General features: G+C 49.7%; 12 protein-coding genes across 12 annotated transcripts; 6 read left to right on the top strand and 6 right to left on the bottom strand.

The window, feature by feature from the left end:
* Positions 1–611: 611 nt before the first annotated feature.
* Positions 612–2,344, top strand: M437DRAFT_54096 (uncharacterized protein; the record flags this gene model as incomplete). Its single annotated transcript, XM_041022633.1, has 2 exons — positions 612–1,325; positions 1,376–2,344. 2 exons carry the CDS (start codon positions 612–614, stop codon positions 2,342–2,344), a joined length of 1,683 nt encoding a protein of 560 aa, XP_040877600.1.
* Positions 2,345–3,558: 1,214 nt separating this feature from the next.
* M437DRAFT_77286 (ClpP/crotonase) lies at positions 3,559–4,445 on the top strand (the record flags this gene model as incomplete). Its single annotated transcript, XM_041026777.1, has 2 exons — positions 3,559–3,767; positions 3,821–4,445. 2 exons carry the CDS (start codon positions 3,559–3,561, stop codon positions 4,443–4,445), a joined length of 834 nt encoding a protein of 277 aa, XP_040877599.1.
* A 180-nt stretch (positions 4,446–4,625) lies between these two features.
* On the bottom strand, positions 4,626–5,418 carry M437DRAFT_54269 (ClpP/crotonase; the record flags this gene model as incomplete). Its single annotated transcript, XM_041022658.1, has 2 exons — positions 4,626–4,955; positions 5,011–5,418. The coding sequence occupies 2 exons, from the start codon at positions 5,416–5,418 to the stop codon at positions 4,626–4,628; spliced, it is 738 nt and encodes a 245-aa protein (XP_040877598.1).
* A 343-nt stretch (positions 5,419–5,761) lies between these two features.
* Positions 5,762–7,581, top strand: M437DRAFT_54036 (acetyl-CoA synthetase-like protein; the record flags this gene model as incomplete). The annotated part of the gene is made up of 3 exons (XM_041022619.1): positions 5,762–6,092; positions 6,140–7,013; positions 7,065–7,581. The coding sequence occupies 3 exons, from the start codon at positions 5,762–5,764 to the stop codon at positions 7,579–7,581; spliced, it is 1,722 nt and encodes a 573-aa protein (XP_040877597.1).
* Positions 7,582–7,729: 148 nt separating this feature from the next.
* Positions 7,730–9,438, bottom strand: M437DRAFT_54387 (cytochrome P450; the record flags this gene model as incomplete). Its single annotated transcript, XM_041022680.1, has 2 exons — positions 7,730–9,255; positions 9,300–9,438. The coding sequence occupies 2 exons, from the start codon at positions 9,436–9,438 to the stop codon at positions 7,730–7,732; spliced, it is 1,665 nt and encodes a 554-aa protein (XP_040877596.1).
* Positions 9,439–10,257: 819 nt separating this feature from the next.
* Positions 10,258–11,652, bottom strand: M437DRAFT_68110 (uncharacterized protein; the record flags this gene model as incomplete). Its single annotated transcript, XM_041025057.1, has 1 exon — positions 10,258–11,652. One exon carries the CDS (start codon positions 11,650–11,652, stop codon positions 10,258–10,260), a length of 1,395 nt encoding a protein of 464 aa, XP_040877595.1.
* A 796-nt stretch (positions 11,653–12,448) lies between these two features.
* On the top strand, positions 12,449–14,452 carry M437DRAFT_54357 (uncharacterized protein; the record flags this gene model as incomplete). The annotated part of the gene is made up of 4 exons (XM_041022674.1): positions 12,449–12,524; positions 12,585–12,832; positions 12,900–13,284; positions 13,344–14,452. 4 exons carry the CDS (start codon positions 12,449–12,451, stop codon positions 14,450–14,452), a joined length of 1,818 nt encoding a protein of 605 aa, XP_040877594.1.
* A 207-nt stretch (positions 14,453–14,659) lies between these two features.
* On the bottom strand, positions 14,660–15,912 carry M437DRAFT_77280 (uncharacterized protein; the record flags this gene model as incomplete). Its single annotated transcript, XM_041026776.1, has 2 exons — positions 14,660–15,521; positions 15,581–15,912. 2 exons carry the CDS (start codon positions 15,910–15,912, stop codon positions 14,660–14,662), a joined length of 1,194 nt encoding a protein of 397 aa, XP_040877593.1.
* A 1,718-nt stretch (positions 15,913–17,630) lies between these two features.
* Positions 17,631–19,731, top strand: M437DRAFT_54001 (beta-glucan synthesis-associated; the record flags this gene model as incomplete). Its single annotated transcript, XM_041022613.1, has 4 exons — positions 17,631–18,952; positions 19,065–19,344; positions 19,398–19,607; positions 19,675–19,731. The coding sequence occupies 4 exons, from the start codon at positions 17,631–17,633 to the stop codon at positions 19,729–19,731; spliced, it is 1,869 nt and encodes a 622-aa protein (XP_040877592.1).
* Positions 19,732–19,807: 76 nt separating this feature from the next.
* On the bottom strand, positions 19,808–20,083 carry M437DRAFT_54126 (uncharacterized protein; the record flags this gene model as incomplete). The annotated part of the gene is made up of 1 exon (XM_041022638.1): positions 19,808–20,083. The coding sequence occupies one exon, from the start codon at positions 20,081–20,083 to the stop codon at positions 19,808–19,810; it is 276 nt and encodes a 91-aa protein (XP_040877591.1).
* Positions 20,084–20,303: 220 nt separating this feature from the next.
* M437DRAFT_86654 (HbrB-like protein) lies at positions 20,304–22,961 on the top strand (the record flags this gene model as incomplete). Its single annotated transcript, XM_041028508.1, has 1 exon — positions 20,304–22,961. One exon carries the CDS (start codon positions 20,304–20,306, stop codon positions 22,959–22,961), a length of 2,658 nt encoding a protein of 885 aa, XP_040877590.1.
* A 712-nt stretch (positions 22,962–23,673) lies between these two features.
* Positions 23,674–24,847, bottom strand: M437DRAFT_86653 (uncharacterized protein; the record flags this gene model as incomplete). The annotated part of the gene is made up of 3 exons (XM_041028507.1): positions 23,674–24,312; positions 24,376–24,774; positions 24,833–24,847. 3 exons carry the CDS (start codon positions 24,845–24,847, stop codon positions 23,674–23,676), a joined length of 1,053 nt encoding a protein of 350 aa, XP_040877589.1.
* Between the last annotated feature and the right edge of the window lie 2,386 nt (positions 24,848–27,233).

Genomic DNA, 27,233 nt, shown 5'->3' with positions numbered 1-27,233 from the left:
TTTGTGGTCCCATCGCAGAGATTTATTGTATTGCCGTTCATTGCTTGAGTCACCAAGGAGTTTTATATTCGAGTTCGTCTTCCCCAAGTCCTGCTTTAAGTGTTATGGGCCAGTTATCGTAAACGAATGGTCTTGGAAAGTCTTGGTGACCGTTGAGGATTGCCCAGCCAGGTTTTGAGATCTGACCATTCCTGGGCGAGAATCCTGGCGGCGATTCGGCAAACTTCGGCAAGAAATCGAAGGAGGTTCGGCAGAGAAATCTATTTGATCGCCCCCGCAGACAGCTAGAGAAGCACATCAACTTTGATGGAACGCCGAGTCTGTGCTGCGATCAAATAATGTCCGGCAAAGAGTCATACATCCAAGCATGTGCGCGCTGCAATAGCAAGAAGATCAAATGCCGCATGCCTAGTGAAGGAGGTATTTGCGAGCAATGTGAATCAGTAGGTGCCGAATGCGCGTAAGTAGACCATACTCGCAATTATCGGCCACTGCGCTTGGACACGGTCCATCTACGAGGTTGCTTTCTGACAGTCTGTAGGCCAAGAGTCCGCAAGAAGCGTAAGACAGCCAATACGCAGCCTGAGAGTCTCTCTGGGGCCGGTGATTCAATGCCGCCAGACAATTGGGATACACACCGAGCTTCTTTCGATGGCACTGTGCAATTAACGGCAGAAACGCACATCACAGATGCCAGCCCTGTAGTCACACGACCAGTTCTCCAGGAGGATCCCGGCACAGGAGGAAGCTCAACATATATCGGACGACATCATTTTGGAGACAGTGCTATAGATGAAACTTCCGCTCGCGATTATGGTCAGTCACGACAGCAAGGACTATCTGAACTTGAACAGAAAACTCTGGAGCTCTGGAATGTCTTTGCTTTGCCCCCACGGCCACTCCATGAGAGTTTATTAGAATCTTTCATGCAGTACTGTTTTCCGTGGATGCCTTTGCTCGAACCATCCGAAGCACATGTCCGTGACAATCAGCAGAGCTCGTTACTTCTGTCCCAGGCTATATTTCTAGCCGCGAGTCGGGTCAATCCTTCTCCTCCTGTCTGCGAATACGCCTCATCCGCTGAGTTTTATCAGCGGGCGAAAGCATTGTTCTGGATCGGACATGAGAAAAATGAGCTGACTGTCATCAAAGCAACTACTATGTTGCATTGGTACACGCCGGACGGCCCTGCTTTTGTTTCTCATGACACCAGCGAATACTGGCTAAAGATCGGTGTGGGATTGGCGTATCAAATTGGCTTGCATAAAGAGCCTCCTCCAGGTCCACCAAGAGCCATTCGACGGCGGATGTGGTGGAGCCTTGTTGTAAGTCTAGCTACCTCATGTCCTATCATTGTAGCCGCTGATATTTGCAGGTGCGAGATTCTCTTATCTCTGTTTCGAGAGGTAGACCTCGAGCTGTCAATCTGGAAGACTCGGACGTATCGATGCCGACCTTGGATGATTTTGCTGACGCACCACAAACTGGAGAGCTGTTTATTGCTTATGTCGAAGTTTGCTGCATATTAGGCGATCTTGTGCAAACATGTGCGAGGAGAAGAATGACAACTAGTAAACGTACAGAAGTTTTGAACGCGTTGTTCAAGTGGACGCGGATGCTCCCGGCGAGACTGATGTTGGCGCAGTACTCTGTCGACACACGATCTTATGAAGCACGTCCTCACGACTTTCTGGCACGACAACTACACGTACCTTACTTCACAAGTATCATAATTTTGGCAAGGTCAGGTGCTACAGGCGAAAATATCAGCCCAGCTGCTGTTATGGCAGCCTCTTTCGTGGCAGGTGTCTACGAAGATTTCCTGGCCCGCAATCTGGTTGGTCTGCTGTCACCTACCTTTACAACTTTTGCATTCATCTCTGGCCTTGTACTCCGATCGCTCCGGTCATACCCTGGGCTTTGGCCTGCCGCGCGGAAAGATCTCGAGACCATACTCGCATCACTCCAACAACTATCTAATCGATGGCGCTCTGCTATAGGAGCTTATAAGGTAATACAGAGAGCTCTCGATCATCCGGTACCTACTGGCACATCTCCCAAAAGATCTCTATTATCTCTCAGCCGCGAAGAAGCACCCTTGTTCGAGGGATTCCCGTTGCATATTTGCAGGATGTGGCATGCATCTGAAGCGGAGAGAGCCGCGCAGAACGTTGATTTTAACCTCTCGGATATACTACCGCCACAGATGGACTTGGCTGCCGAAAGAGGAAGCAACAGCCAAGCAGCAATCATGAATCTGAACTTGCTGCCCGACGACAGTCTGTTTGACGTCCCGTTCGATGACGTCCCGTATTTTTGGGGTGATTGGGGTGTCAATGGCTAGTCATTGCAGGTTGACTCTGGATATTCTAATCTAATCGCGGCCACCCTCCGTGTAGGATGGACCATATACCAGACTCTTGCCAAGACGTAATCTCTTCTAGTGGCATGTATTGATCTGGTTCAGATACACAACATCCCGGTTCTTTCTCGCTATATGGACTCTCATGGTCGTAAGTCCGATCACGATCGAGAGGACTAAGGATTGGAGTGTCCCTCTCAGTATCGCTGTACTTTGAACAGGGCCAGTCATTGCAGACACGATTGCACAGCGACTGTGTGCAGTCCTGCGAATTGTGCAGGTGCTCTTTCGAAGCATGTAATTCTGTGTATGTATCTTCCTCGAGCTGTAACGCATCACTTGGAGATAACGCTATATGTGTCTTGTGCGTACTGAGGACAGACATCGAAGCAAGTTTTGCTTCAAAATCCTTCAGGATTGATATCTCGTCTCTGGGACCCCTTGTGAGCTGGAACTTGTCAGTCTACAAGCCAGGCAACATCCTACGCCGAAATTCGAGCTTACTTCATGGTCATCTCGCCACGAGAGCATTGAGTTTTGATCAAGCTGTGAGCTTTGTTCCGGGCTATTCGATTCAGTCAGTATAAAATCAAAGGATTTCTATTTGTTTTCACAAACCTGGGAGTGGCTTTCTTGCGATGTACTACCCGTTTCCTCGCTATGATCTTGCACTCTGACGAATCCTCTCGGCAGACTGTGCAAGGCCATCCGTGGATGTTGATGTCACAGCGAACTTTGCGAGCTCGACAATGAGTGCATGCTTTTTTCGCTCTCTGTCTGCGTGATAGTCGGTTGCCTTTTAGTACTATGCGATCTCCCAAGCATGGGGGACTGAAATTTGTCTGTTGGGATGTCATGCCGGCGATAATCATCTTCTGCTGGAGGGCCAAGTAGCACGAAATGGATACTAGATAAATTCGCCGACCATTCCGCCTTTCGAATATTCATATTCATCTCGTTCTGCTTTGTGTAAGCGCTGCGATACCTAGAGGAAGGTGTGTCTCAACGTCACGAAAATGCCGAAATACCGAAATGCCGGGAGCACACTCTCCACGGTCATCACACTCGAGTATCGAGGCACCGTCAGCCGAGGCAGGAACATTGACCATGGACAACATCAGGAAGTTCTGTTTCCTCTAAATCTATCACCAGAGCTTCCAACCAAGGAGATTACCACATTTACACATACTGCGAAAATGTCTGACACCAGCGACCTACCCCTGGAGCAATGGATCACCCTTGAATACCAAGACCGCATCGCTATCATCACGATCAATCGTCCTGATAAATTGAATGCGTTGCCTAAAGACGGATTTTATCGCATAACTCAATGTCTTCGAGAGATCGAGACTCATGATGAAGTCTTGGTGACTCTGCTCACGGGCAAAGGCCGTTTCTTCTGCGCGTATGTCACCTAGTGTATTGCATAGCTTCTGATATCCTAATTCATCTGCATAGTGGCGCGGACGTATCTATCAGCCGCAAAACGCCACCTGGAGTTGATGTCTGGCGACACGGTCTTAGAGAAACAGTGGCCAATAACCTTAACAACACACAAGCCTTCTACTCGCACTCTAAAATTCTGGTTACAGCCTTGAACGGACCAGTAGTAGGCATTGCAGCGGCTCTCATCAGCTTTTCGGATTTCATATATTGCGTGCCACATACCTACCTACTCACGCCCTTCTCCAGTCTGGGTCTGATTTCTGAAGGTGGTGCTGCAGTCGGATTCATCAGAAGAATGGGTGTCGCAAAGGCGAATGAAGCCTTGCTGACCAGCCGACGTCTACAAGCCAAAGACTTGGAGGCATGTGGCTTTATCAACAAGATCTTCGACTGCGACAAAGGCGAGGATGAACGCTTCCGAGAGCTTGTGCTCGATCATATCCGTGATACCATGGGAGATCATCTCGTGGCATCGAGTCTAATCGAGACTAAGGCTATAGTCACCGCTTCTATGAGAAGAGAAATAGATAGTTCAATGGTGGCTGAACTGTTTGGAGGCCTCAAGCGGACAGCTTTGGGCATTCCACAGAAGGAATTTGAGAAGATCAGGACCGGAGCCAAAAGGCACAAGCTGTAAATATGTAGTGTATGATTTTGGCACCAATCAGAACGTCGAATACCTTGCTCCTTGAGGTCATTTTACCACATGTCGTTCACCTCTCCGTGACAGAACAGTACAGGATTTACCCCCGATCCGCAAATGGGGTGAATTGGTATGCTGTGATACAAACTATAGAACAACTTCATCTCATCATGTCTACAGCTTTACTAATGCCCGCCTGTTGGTCTCTCTCGAGTGCACATGACTGATCAGTGCAAATGCCCTTGTAGCCTCACCATAGAGCTCGTTTCTCAAGACTCCGTAAACTCCTGCCTTGGCTTTTGGTGCCCACTCACGAGCGATCTTTAGAGCAGCATCCAGCATTAGATCTGGTTTCGCAATCTCGTCAACCACGCCATCAGCAAGAGCTTCCTTGCCCGTCCATTTATGTGCTTGAAGCAACATTTTGCGGGCAATCTTTGGAGAGAGTTTCAGACTAAGAAGTGTTCCCATGCCTTGGAAGTGCATACCAAGATTGACGGGGGGCTAATGGAAATCGTTAGATGAGTCCAGACAAGACTGCCGTTCAATTGTGACTTACCATGGAAATAAACCCTCTCTCGCTATTCATCACCCGATAATCGTGACTCAAGGCAAATGGACACGCTCCACCAAAAGTATGTCCAGTCAACAAAGCCACAGTCGGGTAGGGAAAATCCAGTATCGTATGGATCATTGGGAAGAAGCCATCAGAATTGGCGAAAGGGTTGTCGTCGCGTTCATCTTGGTCAACGCCAGTGCACCAGAACTTCGCATTGTTTCCACGGGTGATGACTGCGCCTTCCGAATTGGGACCCAGTGTTCTTTGAATGTAATGGAAGGCTTGAATGACTTCGTTACATAATGTAGTATTGAGACGATTCTCAGGGCCGCGTTGGAGTGTGATTATGAAGACATTGCCTTCTCTGGAGAGAGAAAGACTCGTGAAGGTGGGTGCAGGGCGAGACATTGGATTCGAGGATGAGCTGCAACTGGAGCGACTCCTGTGAGCACTCACAACGAATATGTTCGGCAGATGTTACAGACAATTCAAGGCCAAGGAAAGGTGAAGCGGGGTATGAGTGGGGATAATTGAGGAGGCGATTAGGGAAAACACCGAAATGCCGAATCCGCCCAACTCGCCTTTTGGATATGCCGTAACCAAAGAAACCAAAGTCCGGGCTGCCATTCATGTCGAAATGTCTTCTGCTCATATCCTCGGCCCCAATATTTGGTACATTGGTTGAGATAAATTGCGGAAGTTCATCTTCATACCTCTTTATCACTGCACCAGAAATTCATCATCAATAAAAATGAGAAACGATCGTAACTCATTGCTCCCACCACACAGAGGACCAAATGTATTGCCAAACAGCCCATTGTTCGGCAAGCTCATTCGTCACGCTCGACGCCAACGATTAGCTGTAAGAGACCTTCAGCTTGGTCTTGAGAAAACGTATGGAGACCTCCTCGATGCAGTCTTGACGTTTCGAGAAGTCGTCAGCGCCTCCTTGACCACAGAGACAAAGGTTGCTTTAGAGCGGGGAGATGAGGTCTATATTGGTGTCCTTGCTGCTGGAGGTTGGGAGTTCACAGTGGCAGTCCTGACTGTGCTGGCTCTGGGGGCAGCTGTTGTCCCAATGTGTAAGTTGAGTGTATACTATCCAATGGATCAAGACTGACTTCCCAAGTCCCTTCTGCACCAGTAGATGAATTAATTTACTTCGTCAACAAATCGAACCAAGTCGCAGTGCTGGCAGGTGTTCCGGTAGCATCACTGTCAGAGAATGTGGTAGCACAGGTCAAAACGGATAACCCTCATCTGGTTTCGGTATCCATCATGCCTAATCTGCCTGTGGTACCCAGTCGATCCCCCGTAGACATTTCCATGTCATCAGACCCACCGTTAGACGAAAGAGCTCCTGGTGTCGTCATCTTCACTTCTGGAACTACTGGACGACCAAAGGGAGTCGTACATCGACGCGGCTATACTCACGAGACAGCACTTGCAATCGGCGAAGGCTACGACATTGACCATAATGATGTCCTGTTACATGCTCTTCCGGTCCACCACACCACAGGGTTCGGAACTTCGTTCTTCCCTTTCCTCTGTGCAGGTGCATGTATCGAGTTCAGAGGCGCAGCAAGCTTCGACGCCAAATGGGTCTGGGACCGCTGGCTCCAAGGCGGACTGACCGTCTTCTCTGCTGTGCCTACGATCTACATGCGTCTGAAGTGGTACTTTGAGCGTGAAGTTCAGAAGCTTCCACTAGATCAGCAAATGCGATATGTCAAGGCTGCCAACCAGTTCCGTGCTTTCTTGTGCGGATCGAGTGCTCTTCAAGACGGTGTCCAAGATTTTTGGACGAGCTTGAGAAATGGTTCGCCAATTCTGACCAGATATGGTGCGACTGAATTCCCAGGCTGTCTGAAGGTACCAGTCGACATGGATCATAGACTTCTGCCTAAAGGTTGTGTCGGTATGACAGTGCCTGGAGTGGAGATCAAGCTCTCAGGAGGCAATGAGGGAGAATTGTTGGTCAAGTCTCCATATATGTTTGCAAAGTGAGTGCTTTCACTGTCCTTGTCGTTTTGTTTCCTGGCTAACATATCTAGATACCTTGGTGATAGAGAAGCGACCATCAAAGCACACGATAAAGACGGCTGGTTCAAGACTGGTGATATCGCTCGTCGAGATGGAGATTATTACACCATCATTGGCAGAGCGTCGGTCGACATCATCAAGTCAGGTGGTTACAAAATTTCCGCAATTGACATTGAGCGTGAACTCTTGACTCTTCCATACGTTGGCGAAGCGATGGTCGTAGGCGTTGAAGACGATGAATTCGGTCAATTGGTTGGCGCCGCAATCACTGTCAAGCAGTCCGCCGGCGTATCGATCCAGAACTTGTCGCTCAAGAAGTTGCGAGATGATCTGCGATCGAATCTGGCTGGATACAAACTACCGACCCTGTTGCGTCTTGTTGAAGGTGAATTGCCAAAGGGTGGAACTGGCAAGGTACAGAAGAAGGTGCTGGGGCCACAATACTTTCCCACGCCAGACTATGTCAACATGCCTGAGATTCAGACTCTGAGGAAGACAAAGAGATCAGAGGTCCGAGCTAGGCTGTAGCGCGACTTGCGCTGGAAGAACTTGCCGCATTTGTGTCAAATCGTCCATATCATAGCTAGAACATCCTCGAATGAAGACAGTCACATTGTTGGGGCCTTGAACGTTGATGAATGGTGTAGAAATTATGTTATTCTTCTAGATCGTATCACTATGTAGACTTTGCAGGCCACTTGACTCTTCTTTCCGCGCGTGCCATGAAGTTGGTAGGTCTGATGAGCTGGAAGAAAGGATCGTACTCGACAGCTTCATCATCGGCCTTTGACCAGTGGTAACGGTACACCAACTTGGGCAGGAAGATCTTGACTTCGAGAAGAGCAAAGTTGAAACCAATGCAGCCACGAGGGCCTTGAGCGAAGGGAATGTACGTGGAGCGGTGACGGTTCTTGACCTCCTCGGTGTCCCAACGATCGGGGTTGAATTTTGCTGGGTTGTCCCAGAGCTTGGGGTTGTTGTGAATGTGGTGGAGTGCAGGAATGACAATACCGCCCTTGGGGATCTTGTAACCACCTGGCAGGATCAGATCGTGTTGTGCTGTACGGCCAGGCTGGTAGGATGGGTTGTGTTTGCGCTGCATTTCCTTTACATACTTGTCGAGGAAGGGGAGCTTGCCGATGATATCAGCGTCGAGCACTGTGTCATCATCGATATCGTTGTCAATGAGCTCTTGCAGCAGACGCTCTTGCATGCCTTCATACGTTGTCAATCCGTAGATAAGCCATGTAAGAAGTGATGAGGTGGTTGTGAAACCAGCTGCAGTTGCTACCATGATCGAAGAGTTTCTGTAATGCGGGGGCAGCTTCTCGCCCTGGTTGTCGACAGCTCGGACTGCATAATCTGCGATACACGATGCCTTAAGAGCTGCATCCTGCAATTCGAGGTCCTCAATACCGTTAGGGGTGACTGCAGCAACGGCTGCTTCCATCTGCTTTTCAAGGTCGTGCTTGACGTGTCTCAGCTTGGCGGGGTCGCCGAAAGGCATGTATGAGTACCATGCTCCCATGGTCGAAACCTTCTTGTTCAACTCAAGAAGCTCGGCAATGTCGCGCACCATCTTGTGGAGCGGCGCTTTGACAGAGGAGAAATGGTTGAAATCAAGACCGAGTGTCAATTGACCGACAGCTTGAGAACCGAGCTTCAACATGTAAAGATAGACGTTGAAAGCATCGCCGTCTTCGTCTAGTTGATCAAAGACCTTGTATGCTGACTCGACAGTTTTTTGCATCTTCGGGCTGTAGTGACGAACTGCTTTTGGTGAGAAAGCTGGCGGGAGGAACTTGTGTGTCAATCTCCAGGCCTCAGTGTCTGTGTCTGCAAGGAAGATGCCTGCTTCTTGATTCATGATACCGAAAAGAGGGTGCTCGGGGGTGATTTGCTTGCTGAAGAATCCATTCTCGTTGAACACGTGGTTGGCGATGACAGGGTCATTGGTTTGGTAAACGACGGATCCGAAGTTTGTGGTCTTGAAAACAGGGCCGTATGTTTCGAAAAGTCTCTGGTGGTTGCCAAGATGGTCTGGGTAGATCTCGTAGTAGTTGCCGATGTAAGGGAAGCCTTTGGGGCCTGGCACATCTCTGACTTGCTTGCCATCGATTGTGATTGCGACTGGTTGTTGGCTGTTGATGACCTCTGACACCTCCTCCAATGTGTTGTTGTCTACCGAGAAGTCGATTCCTGCTAAGGCTCAGTGACTGGTTCCGCATGCTTGACATTCTACTTACCGCTTGGCTCCAAGATAGCGAAGTGACCCGCGACCAGATGACGGAGCGAGTCATAGTCAGAAACTTCGCTGGAGTTGAGTTCGATTTGGTGCCCTGTAGAAGGGTCTTGTCCTAGTAGGTAAAACTGTACTGAAGGCATGTTTGCTGTGCTGTACCACTATGGTTATGTTGCATTGAAGCCTGTGGGAGTACTATGTTATATATTGAGCATACACACGCCAAACGGATGGCCTACTTGCAGACCCATAATCTGTCACGGACCAACGAACACCTTGCCGCGGTTCGCGATTTGCCTTCATCAAAATGTTATTACGAGCGGGTCGAAGTAGGCGAGAGTGTTGAGATCTCGGCCGGTGCCATACACCGCCGACGCGAGTAAGTTATCTAAGTGCTCGCATCTTTGCGACACCAGTTTAGGCTTGCAAATACGTTTCAGGGACTCCATTATCAAAAGGCATACGAGCGGCTCACGGCCGTTGCCTCGTGGCCTTGCTTGCTGTCAAATTCGCGGAGATGATGCGGCCGATTTGACAAGCTCAGATATCGCATTTTTCGCGAGGAAGGCCCGGAGTGGACTTCTCGAATAGTTTCAGGAAGCGCAATTGCGAATCGCAACGATAACCCAGATGTGCGAGGCGGTCAAAGCTTCATGTTCCGGTCGTGTTGACACATGCTAGCGTCAATTCTAGTTTTGGATCGTCACGTTATTCCTCCGCCACGTGCTGGGATGCTGGGTGACCCTGCCCGAGCACTATCTGTCACCGCTGCTGACTCTACCAAGTCTCAGCGCAAATGTTCGCCATAACCAAAGCAATCTCGGCTTTGATCGATAGACAGCTTGTGCGTATGAGGTAAAATATCACGTACCAGAGATCGACAAGGTCAAGGATGAAATCGTAGAGAGTTCTTGGCATATCAAATTTTGGATTCAATGATTACAAGTACTTAGACAAAAGATCTAGAAAGTGAAAATGTCATCGGTCATCTTGCCAACTGCACCAGGCTTTTTCCAACCCAATTCAACCAAGTTGTTCTTCGTGGCGTTGATCATACCAGGGGGACCGCAAAGTAGGATCTTGGAAGATCCATCAGATGACGGAGCAGGCATGTATTTTTCGAGAATCTCCTTGTTGACGAAGCCTTTACCATACTGCCAACCTTCAGGTGGGTTGTCGAGCATGTAGTGCACCTTGAGATTCTTAGGGTATGCTTTGGCCCACGCATCCAACTCTGACCTGAGCAAGATGTCGTCCTCGGTGCGGTTGGCATACACTAATGAGACTTCTGTGGTGTCGGTTCTGTCTTCGCAAATACTCCTGATGAGTTGGTAGTGAGGAGTGATTCCAGTGCCGCCAGCAACCATGCCAATCTTCTTAGCGTAGCCCTTCTTGTACTTCATGGCGCCCTTCGGACCACGGAAAAGTACTTGGTCACCAACCTTGAGCTGCGAAAGGTATTTTCCAGTCAAAAGACCTTCATCATAAACTCTGATAAGGAGAACCAGTTCGCCAAGGTCTGAGTCGTTCGAAGTTGGTGTGTACGAACGAGTCACTGTTTGCTCTCCGATCTTTGCCTGGATGGCAACGTGCTGACCAATGGGCAGGCCAAGTCTAGTCAACGGAGTTGGGAGTTCGAAAGTCAAACGAACAAGCCCTGTTCCGCGAAGAATTTGCTTCGACTTCAAGGGCAATGGCTGGAACTCTGTAGATTTTAGGAAACCGACGTAATGTCTGGTTGGCAACTTGGTAGCCTTCTTGTACATCGGGGTGCGTCCAAAACCACCAGGAATAGTTGTTATCTTCGAGATATAAGATGCGAAGCTTGCGCCAAATGCTGCCGAGAACACACTAGCCAGTAAGAAGCCCTTGAGGAAACCATTGTCGGATTGCAAGAAGTTGAGCTTGTGGAGGTTGAGCTTGTGCAAATATTTCTCGGCTCCGGGAATGTGAATGTGGCCATGAAACTTATAGGCAACTGCAGTAGCTGTACCAGCAAGCAGACTTGCAGCTCCAACCGTACTCAAAGTTTTGACACTAGGCACGTTGCTTTGACTGGGAGCTGGCTCCTTGCGGACGATCTGAACTGCCTGCTTGCGAGCTGCCTTTGTAAAGCCTTCCAATCGTCCAATGAGAAAGGGCTCCATGATCTCTCTAGCCTCGTCGGAATGACCAACATCTTCGAAGGCTGTGGTAGCGTCTTGTCCAGCTACCTCTACCAGAGATTCTACACCGCCGGGGTGGTCCAGAGTATATGTAGTAATGTCGTAGACATTGCCATCAATGATGATCCAGAGGTCTTTCTCAGTGTTGTGCTCAGTCACCTCCTTCAGGGTGTACTCTTTGATTTCTGCCATGGTAAACGAACTTGGAAGAAAGGAGACAATGAGCGAAAGTGCTTTGGATGGACAAAGTAGGATTAGATAGGGTCTAAATCGGACATTCTAGGCGCACAAGTTTTCTTATATTACCTGCGACCAACAACGATAGCACACTGCTGGCATGTGCTTGTTTGAATACGACGACCGAGGCATACTCACCAGCTCTGGACCAGCACGGTCGCACTCAAGGAGTGGATCTCAAGCGGTAATGGACCTGTCAACAAACTGTTTCTGATAGGCTCTCGACTAGTCACCGAGGATCAGAAATGTCGCAAGGAGGCGAGCATAGCGAGATGAGCCTTCTCAGGGCCATGTCAGAAGGGAGATCAGGTTCGGTCCGAAACCGATAGTAGATGAGAGGCGAGTTGGGCAAAAAACTCGGCGTCCGTGCGTCTGAGACCGGCGAGTATCTGCCGACTGTCCGTGCTTGCTTCGTCCTCCGACTCTTGCCTTCCCGGGTCCTAATCTTGAGGCACGATTCAGATGCGAGCCATTTCATGAACGCGCGTGTTGTAAAGACGTTTGTTGCCGAAGCTCATCTTTTACGGTTCACGTCTGCCGGTCGTGTCGTGCCTGCTAGATCACCACGTCACCAACCGTCAAGATAGCGCCGGTCGTATCAATGAATTTTAGTAGGTAAACATGGGCAGACTGAAATGGTGTCCACAGAGGCATTCGAATAGGATACATATATACGGTAAGCATTCTCTGCGTCGCTAAGTCTCACAACTCTATTCGTTCTTCATAACAAATCTATTCGTCACTCGCAAACATGTGGAACCCTCCCCAAGATTATACCAACAGACCAGTAGCTATCCTTGGCGGTGGTGTGTTGGGCAGACGTATTGGTGAGCATGTAGCGTCTGTCTACGGCAGATATCCTCGAGCTGACCGTGTCGTCTGATTAGCTTGCTGCTGGGCTTCTGCTGGATACAACATTCAAATCAGAGATCCTTCTGAGAAGCAGCGTCAAGATGCTGTTGAGTATTTCAACGCCAACGTAGCATCTTACGCCGAGAACACAGGGAAGGCTTTTGGTAGCATTACTGTTCACGAGGACCTAGAGTCTGCTGTCAAAAACGCATGGCTCGTGTTCGAAGCTGTTCCTGAGAAGCTTAACATCAAGATCGAGACATTTGCTGAGCTCGAGAAACTGGTAAGCAGCTCCTTCAAATCGATCATGGAATGACTGTAGATCATGCTAACCATACTTCGTCACCAAGGCACCGAAAGACTGCATACTCGCATCCAACTCATCGTCGTACAAGTCTAGTGAGATGATCGAGAAGATCAGCGACGCAACAAAAGCACGCGTGCTTAACACCCACTACTTCATGCCGCCTGGTAATATGATGGTTGAGCTCATGACGGACGGTTACACACACCCAGAAATCTTTCCGTTCCTAGCAGCACGTCACAGGGACGCGGGACTTTTCCCCTTCGTCGCACGCAAAGAGTCAACTGGTTTCATCTTCAATCGTGTGTGGGCAGCTATTAAGCGCGAGTTCCTCACCATTCTGGCCGAGGATGTGTCGACACCAGAAGAGTTGGATCAGATGTGGACTTTGTTCTGGGGCTCTAAACAAGCTCCTTGTCAGATCATGGACCGTAAGTCTTCTTCTTTGTTTTCCTAGAACCACCAGCAGATCACTAACGACATGTTGCAGAGGTCGGCCTCGATACTGTCAAATTCATCGAAGAACATTACGTCCACGAAAGAGGCCTTCCCAAAGAGAAAACAGTCGACTTCCTGGAGGAGAACTACATCAAGCAAGGCAAACTTGGAAACAAATGTCAGAAGGGTGGTTTGTACCCTCCGTCGACACCCGACACCTCGAAGATCGTCCTTTGCGAGATTGGCGTATCGAAGTCGCTGAAAGGAAAGACAACCGTCAAAGAAATCTTGGGCAACGGGCGCTTGTTCGAAGTCTCCAAAGACGGCAGCAAGCCTGCAACCCTTCTGCCGAAGGCTGGCCTTCCCGACGGTATCGAATACTGCAAAACCGACAAACGTCTGTATGCCACCGACATGGGCACATTCGGTAACAACGACGGACGAGTGTTCTCCTGTGAACTTGATGGTAGCGATTTCAAGGAGATCGTCCCGCCTGGCAGTGTACACACTCCAAAGCAGACGGTGATTGACGAGGAAAATGGAAAGATTTACTTCTGCGACAGAGAAGGTCTTCGTGTTATGTGTTGTGACCTTGATGGTGGTAACCTGCAGACACTGGTTCAAAATGGCGATTGGCAAAAACCGGAAGAAACAGCAGACCAGACCAGGTGGTGTGTTGGTATCACACTTGCTCCCAAGCTTGGCAAGTTGTTCTGGACTCAGAAGGGCTCGCCCAAGAGTGGAAAAGGTCGCATCTTCAGCGTCAACATCGACATGCCCACTGGCCAGACGGCTACAACCAGGTCGGATATCGAGTGCGTGTTGGATAAGCTGCCAGAGCCGATCGACCTTGAATTTGATAGCAACACCAATATGCTCTATTGGACTGATCGCGGAGAAGTTCCATTCGGTAACACCTTGAACAGAGCAGAGATCGATGCAAACGGCCATGCACGTCCGATGGCATCTGGTCTGTTCCCCAAGCACGAGATCATCGCACAGAACTTTGATGAGGCCATCGGACTGAGATTGGACAACGCAAACGGAAGTATCTATGTCTCCGACCTTGGTGGCACTTTGTGGAAGATCCAGGGAGGTGTCAAGTCAAAGGTATACGAGGACAAGACAAACGCCTTCACAGGATTTGTGATTGTACCATAGACATGAAATAAAATCTCTTGTGTACTAATAGCCGTCGTGTGCATTGTTGGAAAATATGCGTGCGTTTACTGACCAGATCTGTATTCCGTGAGAGCTTGGATAGCCTGCTGCCTATCAGCAGACGTACTCGTCATACGCCTTGTTACGTTTTCGGCAGACCCAGGATTAAAGTAGCAGTCGTGGTCGGCATAGAGTGGCTTCGCATGCCTACACCCCACGTGTAGGAATCCAAGAGCGAGGTCCAGCCATCAAAGTCTTCAGCATGCTAAGAGTCTGTAACTGTTCGGCATCAATAGAAGCTGATAGGCGTGACGACTGTTCAAGGTCCGTGATTTGTCTATCCAGGTTCTCAATGATCTTGGCTCGCTTCAAAATACTGAGTGGTGTGCTTGTCTCAGGAAGAACAGGAGCAATAGCGAGATGGGTCATCTCGAAACACGCAAAGAAAAGCATAACGACCGGATCGCCTTGCGCGAGACGTTGGAAAGCGTTTGGAATCCAGTGCATCCAATTCCTGATAGGATAGAGTGCTTGCATTTGGTACTCCGCTGGCGTGTTCGTGACCGGGCGCATAGCCAAGCTGGAGACATAATTCGAAAGTTCTTTCATGCTTCTTTTGAATTCGGCATCAACCTGAAAGCCCTGTAGTCTTCTGAGAATCGTGCTCAGTACCTCGTTGGCTCTTACCAGAGGACGATCCGGAATGGTGAATTCAGTGCTTTTCGTGGGAGGAAGCCCATCCGATGATGCAAGCAACGATCGCAAGTCGGAGTGATATCCATTCGCATCCATAAATTCGAGTATAGTCTTGACACCTTGCATAGTATGCGAGTACTCGTCACTCGAGGGAGCTTGCCAGGAGAGTAAGAGTGAAGCAGCCAGGACTCCCACAAGATTTTGAGCATCTGTGTCTTTCAAATTTTGACGCAGGCCACGGATTGCCAAATATCTGTACTCGAAGCTAGCGTGTGCCATAGCGGTGGTCTTGTTCAGTGAAGAAAGATGTGAAGCAGATAAAGCGCACACCGCATGTCGAACAAAATCCTTCTCCATAGCTATCTTGAAGGTTCTAGCAAAATCAAGTCAGATGCAATTCCCAGGATGTAACAAATTCATTGTTTGACGTACTCGTGTAACACATCACCTGCAAACAAAAGTTGTTGCCTCTTGCTCTGTTGAAGGTCTACAACCAAGCAGGAAAGATGGTTGAAGAAGTATAAGTCGCGATTTTTCCAGCCAGGGCGGTCATTCAATTGATAATCAACGGGCTGGTGTACCACACTCAGACACGCTTCATTTGAATATCCGCATGATAAATGCAGGCGACTGCAATTGAGACATTTGGGTTTATGTTCGTCACATCGTACCTGCCGCTTCTTGCACGTCGAACACCCCGCTTTGCTCTTGACATGTGGGCGACGCTTCTTCTTTTCCGTCGTTGAAACAATCTGCGGTGGCATCTCAAAGTATTTGTCCAGATCAGAAAGTTGTGGACGGAAGTCGAGGCTCAAGAAATCACCTTGCCCCTGGTCTAGGTTGGATACAAGCCGAGGTTTCCGATTGGTGTCGCAATCTCAGACGCGGCGTCATTCACCACACAACTTTCCATCACATTCGTGGTTTGACACTTTCCTTCTCTTCGACGAAAGGACATCATCCTCATCGCTCAGAAGATTCGATGCATCGAGTCGCACTCTCGACTCAACCTCCAATGACAGGCAATCTGAGAGCGCTGTGCGAGGCGTCTCTTGGGGTCAGCGCCAACGCTCTTGGTGATCGATCGCAACGTCAACGCTCTCAGCTGAGCATGCCGATGGAGGCTGTACAAATGAGTCTCCTATCTCAGGAGGAACGTTGATTCGATATTTGAGAGCCAAAGTCGGCCAAGCGATACTTTTGACAGACCCCGCCACTGGCTGGCTTGGTGTAATGACGAGACTTTTAGATGCGGATTTTTTTGGCATCAAAGACGCCGCGAAATCTGGTCCAAATTCCGATTGACTATCTACAGTCATGCGATGGAATCGTTTCTCGTATCGCGGACATCGATGATCGTTATCATACAAAACTCCCAGAGAGATGCCACTCATGAGGTGTTTTCGACTGCTGAGCCTGTTACAAAGCCGACCACACGGTGTCACAAATTTAGGACTCGTGCACTTGTTGGTATGTTCTCTGCATGCTGCAGGTGCGCCAGACAAGTGGCAGAAGGAGCAGAAGATTGTCTGATGTGTTCCTGGAGCCAATTTATTCCTGCAACAATCATTGGACCCCTCACCAAGCCTCAGAAGTCTTAACGGTTTTAGTCCATCAGCCAAAATGCGCCAACTCGACAAGAAATGCCGCGCCGCATGGCAGTGGCAGTATCGTACCAGGGGAAGAGCTGGGCATTTTGTTGACGCGTAACTAGTGATTTTCTTGTTTTCGTTGTTCTTCCAATTCTCTACATCATACTGCCTTGTTATCTTCCCAAACTCTCGCAGAGTTTCTACCAGTACAGCAATCGGCTGCAAGTGTCACTCTTGAGCTTGCCCACAGTTCAGCTCCACGTTCTGACCCCGGACTCCTTACGAACGCCATCCGTGCACCTGGCACCACCTTAGTAAATATATCACTTTCGGTCGTTGCGTCTCTCAGGCACTTCACTCGTCAACCGTTGATCGCATTAGTCGCTGTCCTGGAAGCTGGCGTATCCGAGCAGAACATCAGTACAACTCAAGTGCTCAATTGACAGAAGGACAGTACAATGTCTCCGCCTGATCGACCGCCATCATCACGCCGCTTGACCCGACCAGAATTTCCTTATCCCGAAGAGGGACGACAGAGCGAGCAAGCCGGACGCTCAGCAATCAATTTACACGCACAACTTTCAGCAGCTTCCTTGCGACCCCAACCATTAGACGACCGGTCACGAGGCCAAAGCAGTGACGAGATCCCGGTTCGACAAACCCCAATTAGTCCCTCTACACTTCATCGTTCCAGTCATTCGAATGCTTCTAGACAATCTTCAAGAGATGGATCTGTTGGATCTTTGCACAATGCATATACTAGAGATACGAGCGCTGCAGGGATTGCGCTAGGCCAAGGGTTGTTACCTCCACAACCTATTCCTACCTCACGTCATAGCCCACGACCATACAGCATGAGAAACGTCAGTTCTTCCACAAGTCTCTCGAGGATGGCTACACCGAGATCTGTCAGAGATCTTGGACGTGACTTTGATAGATACTACAACCCATTCGAGACACCCAGCCACTCAACAACTGATTTGACAGCTTTGCTGCCACGCCGCAATTCTATTGACAGTAGTGGGTACGCAGATGGAGCTTCTCGGCCATTGTCGCGACGAAACTCGAACCCTTTTGCCGACGAAAGTCATCCTTCGAACCATCTTGCGACAGCGGTCAATCCAAGAGGTGCTTTCGTTGATGAAAAAGGCGCAGACACGCCGTTCTTCCCGTATCTCGACGACAGACTCGGCGCGCCAGGTACAGAAGCGCAGGGCTACACATTTCCCTTGTATTGGCACGAGAAAGAGTGGGACGATGACATGCATTTGCCAATGGTCGACGACGATGAGAAATTCAAACCTACGTTACGAGATCGTTTCTCGCGAAAGAATCTGCGGGATGCATTCGGTCTGGCATTCATGATAATCGGTCTTCTTAGCGTGTTCATCATGTTGCCGGTGCTTAGCTGGTCGGGCATAAACATTATCGGATACAACGATACACCACTGGACCAGATGTGGGGTTATGGCGATAATGAGGTGACATGGGCAACAGTCAACGCGAGTCGAAAATATCCGCTTCTGAAAAACATGCGTACCAGCCTGATCGACCCTGACACGCCTAAGACCGAGAGAACGCGGATTGGCGTCAACGGAGATACGCTTAATCTGGTCTTTAGCGATGAGTTCAACGATATCAACAGGACGTTCTATGCTGGCGACGATCCATATTGGTACGCTCCAGACTTTTGGTACGGCGCAACCAGAGATCTCGAATGGTATGATCCAGACGCCGTAACCACATGGGACGGCGCTCTACATCTCCAACTGGACGCATTCGGCAACCACGGTCTCCAATTTCGTAGTGGCATGCTGAACTCGTGGAATCAACTCTGCTTCAAGGGTGGAATGATGGAGGTCTCGGTCAGTCTTCCGGGACCTGCTGGTATTCACGCTCTCTGGCCTGGTGTGTGGAGCTTGGGCAATCTCGGACGACCGGGATATCTGGCCACGACAGAAGGGACATGGCCTTATACATACAACGAATGCGATGCGGGTATAACACCCAACCAGTCCGACAGCAGTGGCATGAACAAGCTGCCAGGACAGAGGCTCGCCAACTGTGTCTGTCCGGGCGAAGACCATCCTACTCCAGGCAAAGGTCGAGGAGCACCGGAGATTGATGTGATTGAAGTGTCTGCAGACTATGGCGGTATGGGTCTCGGTGTCGCGACTCAAAGTTACCAAATTGCTCCTTTCGATGTTTGGTGGTAAGTAAGGCAAGGGTGCAAATAGTGCAGGTCAACAGCCACCAGATGGCTTCTCGACTACTGATGTGCCATTCTCACGTCAGGAACATGCTAATTGTACCCTTACGTTTAGGTACCCCAACGCAGAGTTCATGGAAATTCCGGACTACACACTCTCTATGCTTAACACATGGACTGGAGGGCCGTTCCAACAAGCAGTGTCTACAACAACGATGCTGAATAATAATTGGTACGATGGAAAAGCATATCAGCGCTATGCTTTCGAGTATGTTCCTGGAAACACATCGGAGAGCTTCATCGCGTGGACGGTGGCCGGGCAGGAGATGATGAAGTTCGATGCCAGAGCCATTGGGCCAAACGGCAACGTTGGACAGAGAATAATCAGTGAAGAGGTATGTGGCATGTCAGATGAATTCAGTATTTGTACTAACAAATGACTTCATAGCCCATGTCGATGATTCTCAATCTAGGCATCTCTGAAAATTGGGTCGCGATCAACTGGTCGGCTGTATCATGGCCAGCGATCATGCGTATCGACTACGTAAGAATCTACCAGAAGGAAGGCGAGGAGAGTGTGACGTGCGACCCTCCTGGCTTTGAGACTACAGAGTATATCAGAAACCACCCGGAGGCTTATAATAATCCTAATTACACTGTAAGTCAAGGAGTCTTTCGGATTGTTATTCGGATTGTCATTCAAATACTAACTCTTGAACGCGCAGACGTGGGCAGATACTGGGTATGCGTGGCCGCGGAACTCATTGATGCATGGATGTTGATGACGAGGGTGTGTGTAGCATAGTGCATGTAGATGAAGATGCAAATGTCGGATATGTGATCTTGATGGTGACGTTCTCAATCTTCGTCGACGACTTCCTCGCCGTACATCTGCTCTTCCATATCCTCGTCCTTGGATGCAGCACCCTCAGTGGCAGCCTTGTCTTGGTCCATCTTTTTGGTCAAGAAGTGGTTGATGTCGTTTTGTAATTGGGCGACTTTTTGGCGCAGGTCGCCCAGGTATTGCGACTTTGCGGTCGACGAGCTGGCTTGAGTGGGGGCGGACTGGAGCGGGGAAGAGAAGGTGTTTGTCGCGGTGGGTGACGTGTAGACGGCGGTCAAGTGAGCGGACATTTTGGCAAAGAGAAGGGTCTTGTCGTCGATGTGGTTGATGGGATGAGGTGGCAGAAAAGAAGCTCGACTTGACAGGGCCCCAAAGTTGTTCTGGGCGTATGTTCGCAGGAAGCGCTGGCTTGAACGATGACGCTCCCAAACTTTGACTCCACACATTTCCCAAGGGACTGTGAGACAATTCCCTCTACTCGACCCTCATGGCCAAGATGGACGAAACACGATGAACAAGACACCCAAACAACCCGACCACCCTCCGCTGCGGTCGCGACCGTCGCAAACCTCGCCCACGGCTGCTGCTCCTCCACCGTTGTGGGCGCATCGCAGCGCCTCGAGCATGTCGGCTGCCTCCAACGACACGACGACCAACAAACAACTCCCGCAACAACACCAATCTGCTTCTCGTCCCAATACCGCTCATGCCACCACCGCCCCGCCCTCTGCCCTGGCCAACTTCTCTCGCCCTCAGCCTCGTCAGTCCATCGATGCTCAACTGCGTATGACCTCGCCGCCCCCGCCTCCACCGACTGCCCCTCCATCCATACATCACCGTGGCCGACAGCATTCTCAAGGCTTCTTCGAGCCCTCTCTACCGCATACTTCGCACATGCCCGCCTCCCAAATCGCTGCCCAAGCTGCTATGCACCACATGCAAAACCCGTCCCACGACCGCAAACGTCCCACTCCTCCCTTGCAGCCCATCAACGTTGCTGCCACTCGTCTCGATCGTCGCATAGTCTCTCCTACCACTCTGAGCCCTCCTCCAATTCATTCAAGCAACATTGATAGCAGGATCGCCGCCACCACCGCTGCCAACGTCGCTTTCCCTCGCAGTCCAGGTCAAATGCCTTCACCACACGCCCTGACTGCTGATCAACCCGTCTCTGCCCCTCCTGTTCCAATCCCTGCCGAGACAAAGGTCAAAGAGCGTTCCAAGATGAAGCTGTTTCATAAGCCAAAGAGTATTGGCATCACAAAAGACAAGGACCTGGACAAGAAGGCTGCTCCGGCGCTGCCCTCTCCAAATCGCGGTCTGCTGCGCGCTGGTTTCGCAAATGCTTCAATGACCAGTCTGAATGACCCCAATTCCTCTGCCGCTGCCTCTGTCTACTCTTCCGCAAATACATCAACTTCTACCCTAGTACCTGTGACCACGACTGCGACAGCCACCATCGAGAAGAAGGAGGACAAGGAGAAACACAGGCATCACTTCTTGTCAAGGCAGAAACAAAAGGACCGTGGCGCTCTACCTTTGTCCTCGGCTTCATCCAATTCTACCGCTGTGGATCCAAATGCTCCACAGTCCTTGTACTCGTTCACTCCACAATCTCCTGGTTTCTCCAAATCCGTCAGTGGTCTAGATTTGCGACATGGTGGGCGTGCCTTACGGGAAAAGAAGAAGGAGGAAAAGGCCGCTGCCGCTGCAGCTACAAATTTGACGCCTACAATGTCCAACACTTCTGGAAATCTGCTCCGAGACGACTCTAGAAGTGATTTCATGGTTTCCAGTAGCTTGGACTCGGTCTCTATCCTCGGTCCTCCGAGCAGCAACTCTCTTTTCTCTCTGCCCTTGTACGAGTCTCAGCCTACAATGTCTGCCGCTGCGTTCAACAATCTGGGTAACAGTATGGGTCTGAATGGTATCACAGCCGACGATGCTTGGCCTTTGCTAAAAGCAAGATTATTAAACATCTTTTCGGGTGAGGACCTAAGGACGCCAATCGAGGATTTCAATTTGCTGGTTTCCGTACATATTCGACGATGTATACAAAAACGTGCACCGGTTGTTCTGGTGGAAGACCTGAGGGAATTGCTCGCGACTGGCTTCTCTTCGCTCGCGCAAACACTACACAGAGTGCCCGACGAACGGCTCGTAACGCGCCTTGTTGCTATCTGGCAGACGACTTTCAGCTCTATCCTGCCCTTCATCCAAGCCGTCTTCTTGCCACTGGATCTTGAGTTTCGTGGTCACGGCAGCATAATGAGCGCAAGAGAAGCCCAAGAATTCTGGGGTGCTTTCGTGCCCGCTGAGATGCCACCACCAATCACACGGAAGCAATCATCCTCATTCGACGAGCTGAGGCCGAGTAGTTCTGGAGGCGCGACAATAACAAGCAATACATCAAATCGTATGCCTGGACTTGGAGAGGAATTAGACGTGCGCCGCATCGCCTTGATTGTGTTCCGCGATGTGGTTCTGCTTCCACGCCATGAAACGCTGCTTGCGATCTTTTCACGGTTGTCATTAGACAGCATAAACACTGCTGCTGTGGCCAGTAATCCATCATCGTCGCCAGCTATGTCTGGCAGCCGAGGGCGAGGCTTTTCCAATCCAGCAGCAGGAGGGGCAGAAAGACCATCGACAGGAGGTTCCCTATCTCCACGCATGGGAAGCAGCTACAATAGCAATTCGAACTATCTGGACAGTGGTAACACAACCATAGTATCCAGCCCGCCAACGCACCATAGTCGCAGCCGTGCAACTTCCAACACTTCTGCTGGTAGCTTCGGCACTTCACTTCCTCACAGCACATCGCATTATCCAACCACATCCATCGACAGTGTAACCTCAGCTCCGGCTTTCTCATCCTCATTTTCTCCGGATCCGTCAGGCAGACCGCCAACTTTTGCGGACCCTGCGCAGGTCACGCAAACAGTGGCTAGGATGTTGCAATGTGTCAGTGTGGTTGCAGGAGCACAGACCGGTGATCAGAGTCAAGCTGTTGTAGAAAGACTAACGAGGGAATTGAAGTACAACTGGTTGGGAAGAGGAAGAACAGGTAGACAGAGGAGGGGTTGGGTTGGTGTCAAAGGAAAGAATTCTGGGAGTATAGGGCAAGGACAGGGCCAGATTAACGGACTAGGTGTTGTGGGTGCTTGAGCGTTTTCACCGATTTTTTTTGTTTTTGCATCAGGAGTTTCGTTGAACATGGCAAGGAGGTAGTCGACCAAGACAGGGTTGGGTTTGGAAGCTTGGTCATGGCAAGGCAAAAAGGCTAGCCGAGGAGTTTGGATTCACGTCGAATAAGCAGAGCTTGGAAACAGGAGCTCTCTCATAGGTTTCGCCATCAGGCATAATGACACATTTCTTGCATGACTATCTAACAGCTTTTCGACTGGGCAAGACAGCCTATCCCGAGCCCGACCAAAACTTGGAAGGTGCTTTTCAAGAGAAACAGTTGTAGGAAGAAATATCGAACAGGATGCTCTTCAGTTGACCCGTCCTCCGTTGCGAGTCAAGGATTGTTGTACACTGCAGAAATGCACAGTTGGGATTCGAATGCGAGATTGGCCAGTGAGATGACTTTGGATGTCAACTCTTGGTAGACACTGTCTGTTTTACTGAGAGTGTTGTACGTCTCTACAGCCTCGCAATTGTTTTATACTCTGATGAGAGAGAAGCAGGTGTATAGATCAGGAGCACAGCATACAAATGAGGACGTTCTGTTTCCCACGGCATGATAGACTATTATCTAGCTATCAAGATGCATAAAGTCTCAAGTAAAGCAGGAGTGCTCACTGAGAGCCCAGATTTAGCAGTCGCAAATACCGCAAAATGTAATCTGCTCCTTCCTCTGTTCGAAGAATCGCGTTTACCCATCTTTGAAAACGTCTTCTCCAGAGAAGAACCAACCAGGTTTCTTGATCTCGGCGATTCTTGCATCTCTTCTCCATTGTGGGTTCCAGACTCCGTTCTTTTTTGGCATCTCCTTGGTATCCAATTTGTCTTGTCCAATCTTTGTGGCTTTAAAAGGGTGTTGCTTGGTTCCGCTGATGGTCAAATTGTGCAGACTGATTTTCGCCTGCTTGTCCACCCTCTGTTTCCGATCTTCAGCGCCTGGCACTGTATCTGCAATCGGTTCTAGATCATGAAGTTTCTTGTAGCTCTTACCTCCCCTTCTTGTGTCTTTTCCATTTGCTTCCAGTACACCTTGTTTCTCCTGCTCTGTTGCCTTGTCTGCATTCTTCTTCTTGGCTTTTCTCTTTTCTCGCTTGTGTTGACGTACTTTTTCTTCTTTTTGTTCGGCGTGGTAGCGTGCATATTCTGTTGCTACGGTCTTGTCGAGGAGTTTGTAGATTACCCATGGAGGACGCGAGAGATAGAATCTTTTGACTTCGGGTTCTGGGGAAGTGAGAAAGACGTCGTTGTCCAGTATATATCCAATGGTGTTGTAAGTGGTTTCGAAGCTTGTGATGGTTTCTGGACACGGGTTTTGGGGGTTGTATCTTTGCTGTTGGCTTGTTAGTATCAGCTCCCCTGACTTTTGCTATCTGTGTAAATCTCGATGACTTACACGATCGAATTTCACAACCAACATCATGTCTGTGGGAGTAGCAGCCACCAACCCATATCCAATATCCCATCCATCACTCTTGAGTGCTTCGTAAAGCTGATCTTGCAGTTTCTGCACCAAAGTACGGTCTTTGACTTCGGTGTCTGCATAGATTGACATGCATTTGTTCTCATCAAAACGGCGGACTGTGAATCCTAGTGACAGCAATTCATCGCGAAGAGCTGGATAGTTCTCGAAAAGCTCGACGTCAGAGTTGCGGATGCGGCCTAAGATTGAGTGTGATGGGTAGGAGGGGAGGTACTCTGCGGGCGATGACTCCCATTCACGCGCCGTGACAGTCGTGAGTTCCACTAAGGCATTCGGAAGATGAGCTCTGAGCAAGACTTGAAATTTGGCTCCCTACTGGTGTGGTCAGTGTATATCGATCGAAGTCAACGATTGTATACGTTTGACTTACTGAGTATGGAGGCATCTTGTCAGATGTGATGGCACTCGCCCGTAAGCGAGATCCTAGTAGCCTGTTCTGAAAAGAGGAAGAAAGAAAGAAGGTAGAGATGAGGAGATGGTGATCAGGGACAAGATGCGAAATAGCTGACAGTCACGATCTTTGTGAACGACTGTTGGACGAAGTTGTCCCCTTACCAGCAGTGAGATATACTGTTGAGCTTTTGGCGTGTTTGAAGGCGTTAATAAACAGGTCTAATTCACAGTGGGGCGAGCAAACGGAGTTGTCACTTTCATTTGAGTCTTCGGCGACTCTCTGAAATCTATCTCACAAGTTTGCGACCTAGATGTAAGAACGTAAGGACACGTTGAAGCTGTACTGGAATTGCTGGAAAGCATTTCGAGCGTGCACCCAGACTCACCTCTCCTGATCATTTTACAATGCCCTAGACGCAGAATTGACTCCATGTCAGTGTTCATTAGGTGACGCTTCGACGAACATTTTGTTCTTGAGATTGATCACGCAGATCATTGGAACAGGAACAGGTTCATCGCATGTGAATGAACTGTTGTGTTTATAAGGTCCTGGCGTACCTTTTTGAGGTTCTAGCCGCTTTATAACCATGGCTGAATGGCATGAGCACAATCACTGCAGGTATTAAACCTGTTTAGCGTTTCAGTTGAGCTCCCTGACATGGGTCAAGAGAGACTGCTGAGCACACAGGAGAGGTGTAAGAAGCAGATAGATAGGGTTGAATCTAGACGCACAGGGTCGTCCTGTCAGCAAAAATATCGTGAACGGCAAGCCACTTCGCGATTCACTCTGCTAGTCCTCAGAACTTGGCCGTCAAAAAGCTGGATAAACTTCTATTGCCCAGTCATGCCGCGTGCCTCCGAGGCTGTCGCTGTCGTACAAGAGCGCGTCAGTGTATGTCAGTGTGTGTTTTTATGCCGCCTGCTGATGGGACAACGGATAGAGCAGATCTTTTTCTGATTAATATGCAAAGCAGGGTTGCGATGGTCAGCCATTGTACAAGTAATTTTGTCCATCTCAGTCAAGCTCTTAAGTCCCATGTTGTGCTAGCATGTGATGCATGTGGCTGGGAGCACAACAATTGGCATGGCGCTCTGATTGGACGGTACATTTAAATTGTAACTATCCAAGAATCAGGGTAGTGAACCGCGCCGAGGAGGCTTCAAGAGGCTTGTTGTTACAATACAGCCAACGCACTCACCCAAGCGATTGTGCGACATGGCTTATTGATGTTTCTCAGTGCGGTTGAGTACGGTTGAGGTTTTGATATAGCAGCTGGGCGCTGATGGCTGGGTATGCCACCGTCAAGCCTCATCAAGTCCAGAGCGATGGCTGTGTACGGCTGTGTAGAAGCACAAGATCGTGGGGTTTGGGTCGAAGGTTTATGGTTTGATTGGAAGGGTCGGGGAAGCGGGAATAATCATTGCACGTGTACCGTCTCCAATGAAGTAGAGATGGGATGCCTGCAAGATGATAAAGGTGAGGGTTGCATGGGAGCTTTCAGACCTTGCATTTCGAATAGGAACAAGCAGGGGTCCTTGTTTAATTTACTGCCCTGCTAACTGTCATACCGTGGCACCAGGACTGCCGCCATCAACGACTGCTTCAGATTCCATCGGTGGTAACTTCTAGCGGCAAGCCTCCTCGACCCCGTGCTGAGTGTGGCTGGGCAAAGTGGCGTTGTGTGGCACAGGCAGCCAGCTCGCTCGTACCTGCATGAAAACAGGGAAGTTGGCAAAGTCAAGCTTGCACATCAGTGATGAAAGCAGACGTGGGAAATCGTGGAAAGAGGTCGCGAGTGAGACCGGAACTCGAATTTTGAAGCTTGAATATGATGTCAATCGATATAGTGATATCAATGATCGTCAGGGCTCATTGAGGTTTGGGCGGTAACGGGAACCCAAGCAAGGTTTCGACCAGGCGCAAGCAAGCGACTGCAGGGCGGTGGGAGCTCGATGGTGGTGGATCTGGGGAACTGCGGAAATCCTGCCACCAGACGACATCTCGCAGCGAGCCAGGTGCTGTAACACAGGACGGGGGGTTGTGGTCTTTCTAAACGATGGCTCTTAGATGGCATTATACGCCATTGAATGCAGGAGTCCTGGTCTCATTTCTTTAACGGCACGAGGGAGGAGCTTCTCAGTCAGCCGTTGCATTTACAGACGGTTCCTGCACTGGACCGCCAAGAGGGGAAGCAAGCGCCAATTTAGCGCGCCCGAGGAATTGCGTCGGTCATGGTCACCATCATCATGCAAGCAAAAGCTACGTGGGATATGCGCATAGCGCAGGCTTGTGAATCAAGAAAATGGTGCAAAATGTGGGAAACTGGCTGGCAGTCTAGGCCGATGAGTGCACGGTATCGGTGGTTTAGTGCTGTCAG

Source organism: Aureobasidium melanogenum, assembly GCF_000721775.1.
Source record: "Aureobasidium melanogenum CBS 110374 unplaced genomic scaffold scaffold_19, whole genome shotgun sequence".
Taxonomy (NCBI): Eukaryota; Fungi; Ascomycota; class Dothideomycetes; order Dothideales; family Saccotheciaceae; genus Aureobasidium; species Aureobasidium melanogenum.
This window is presented reverse-complemented; position numbering and strand designations above follow the sequence as displayed.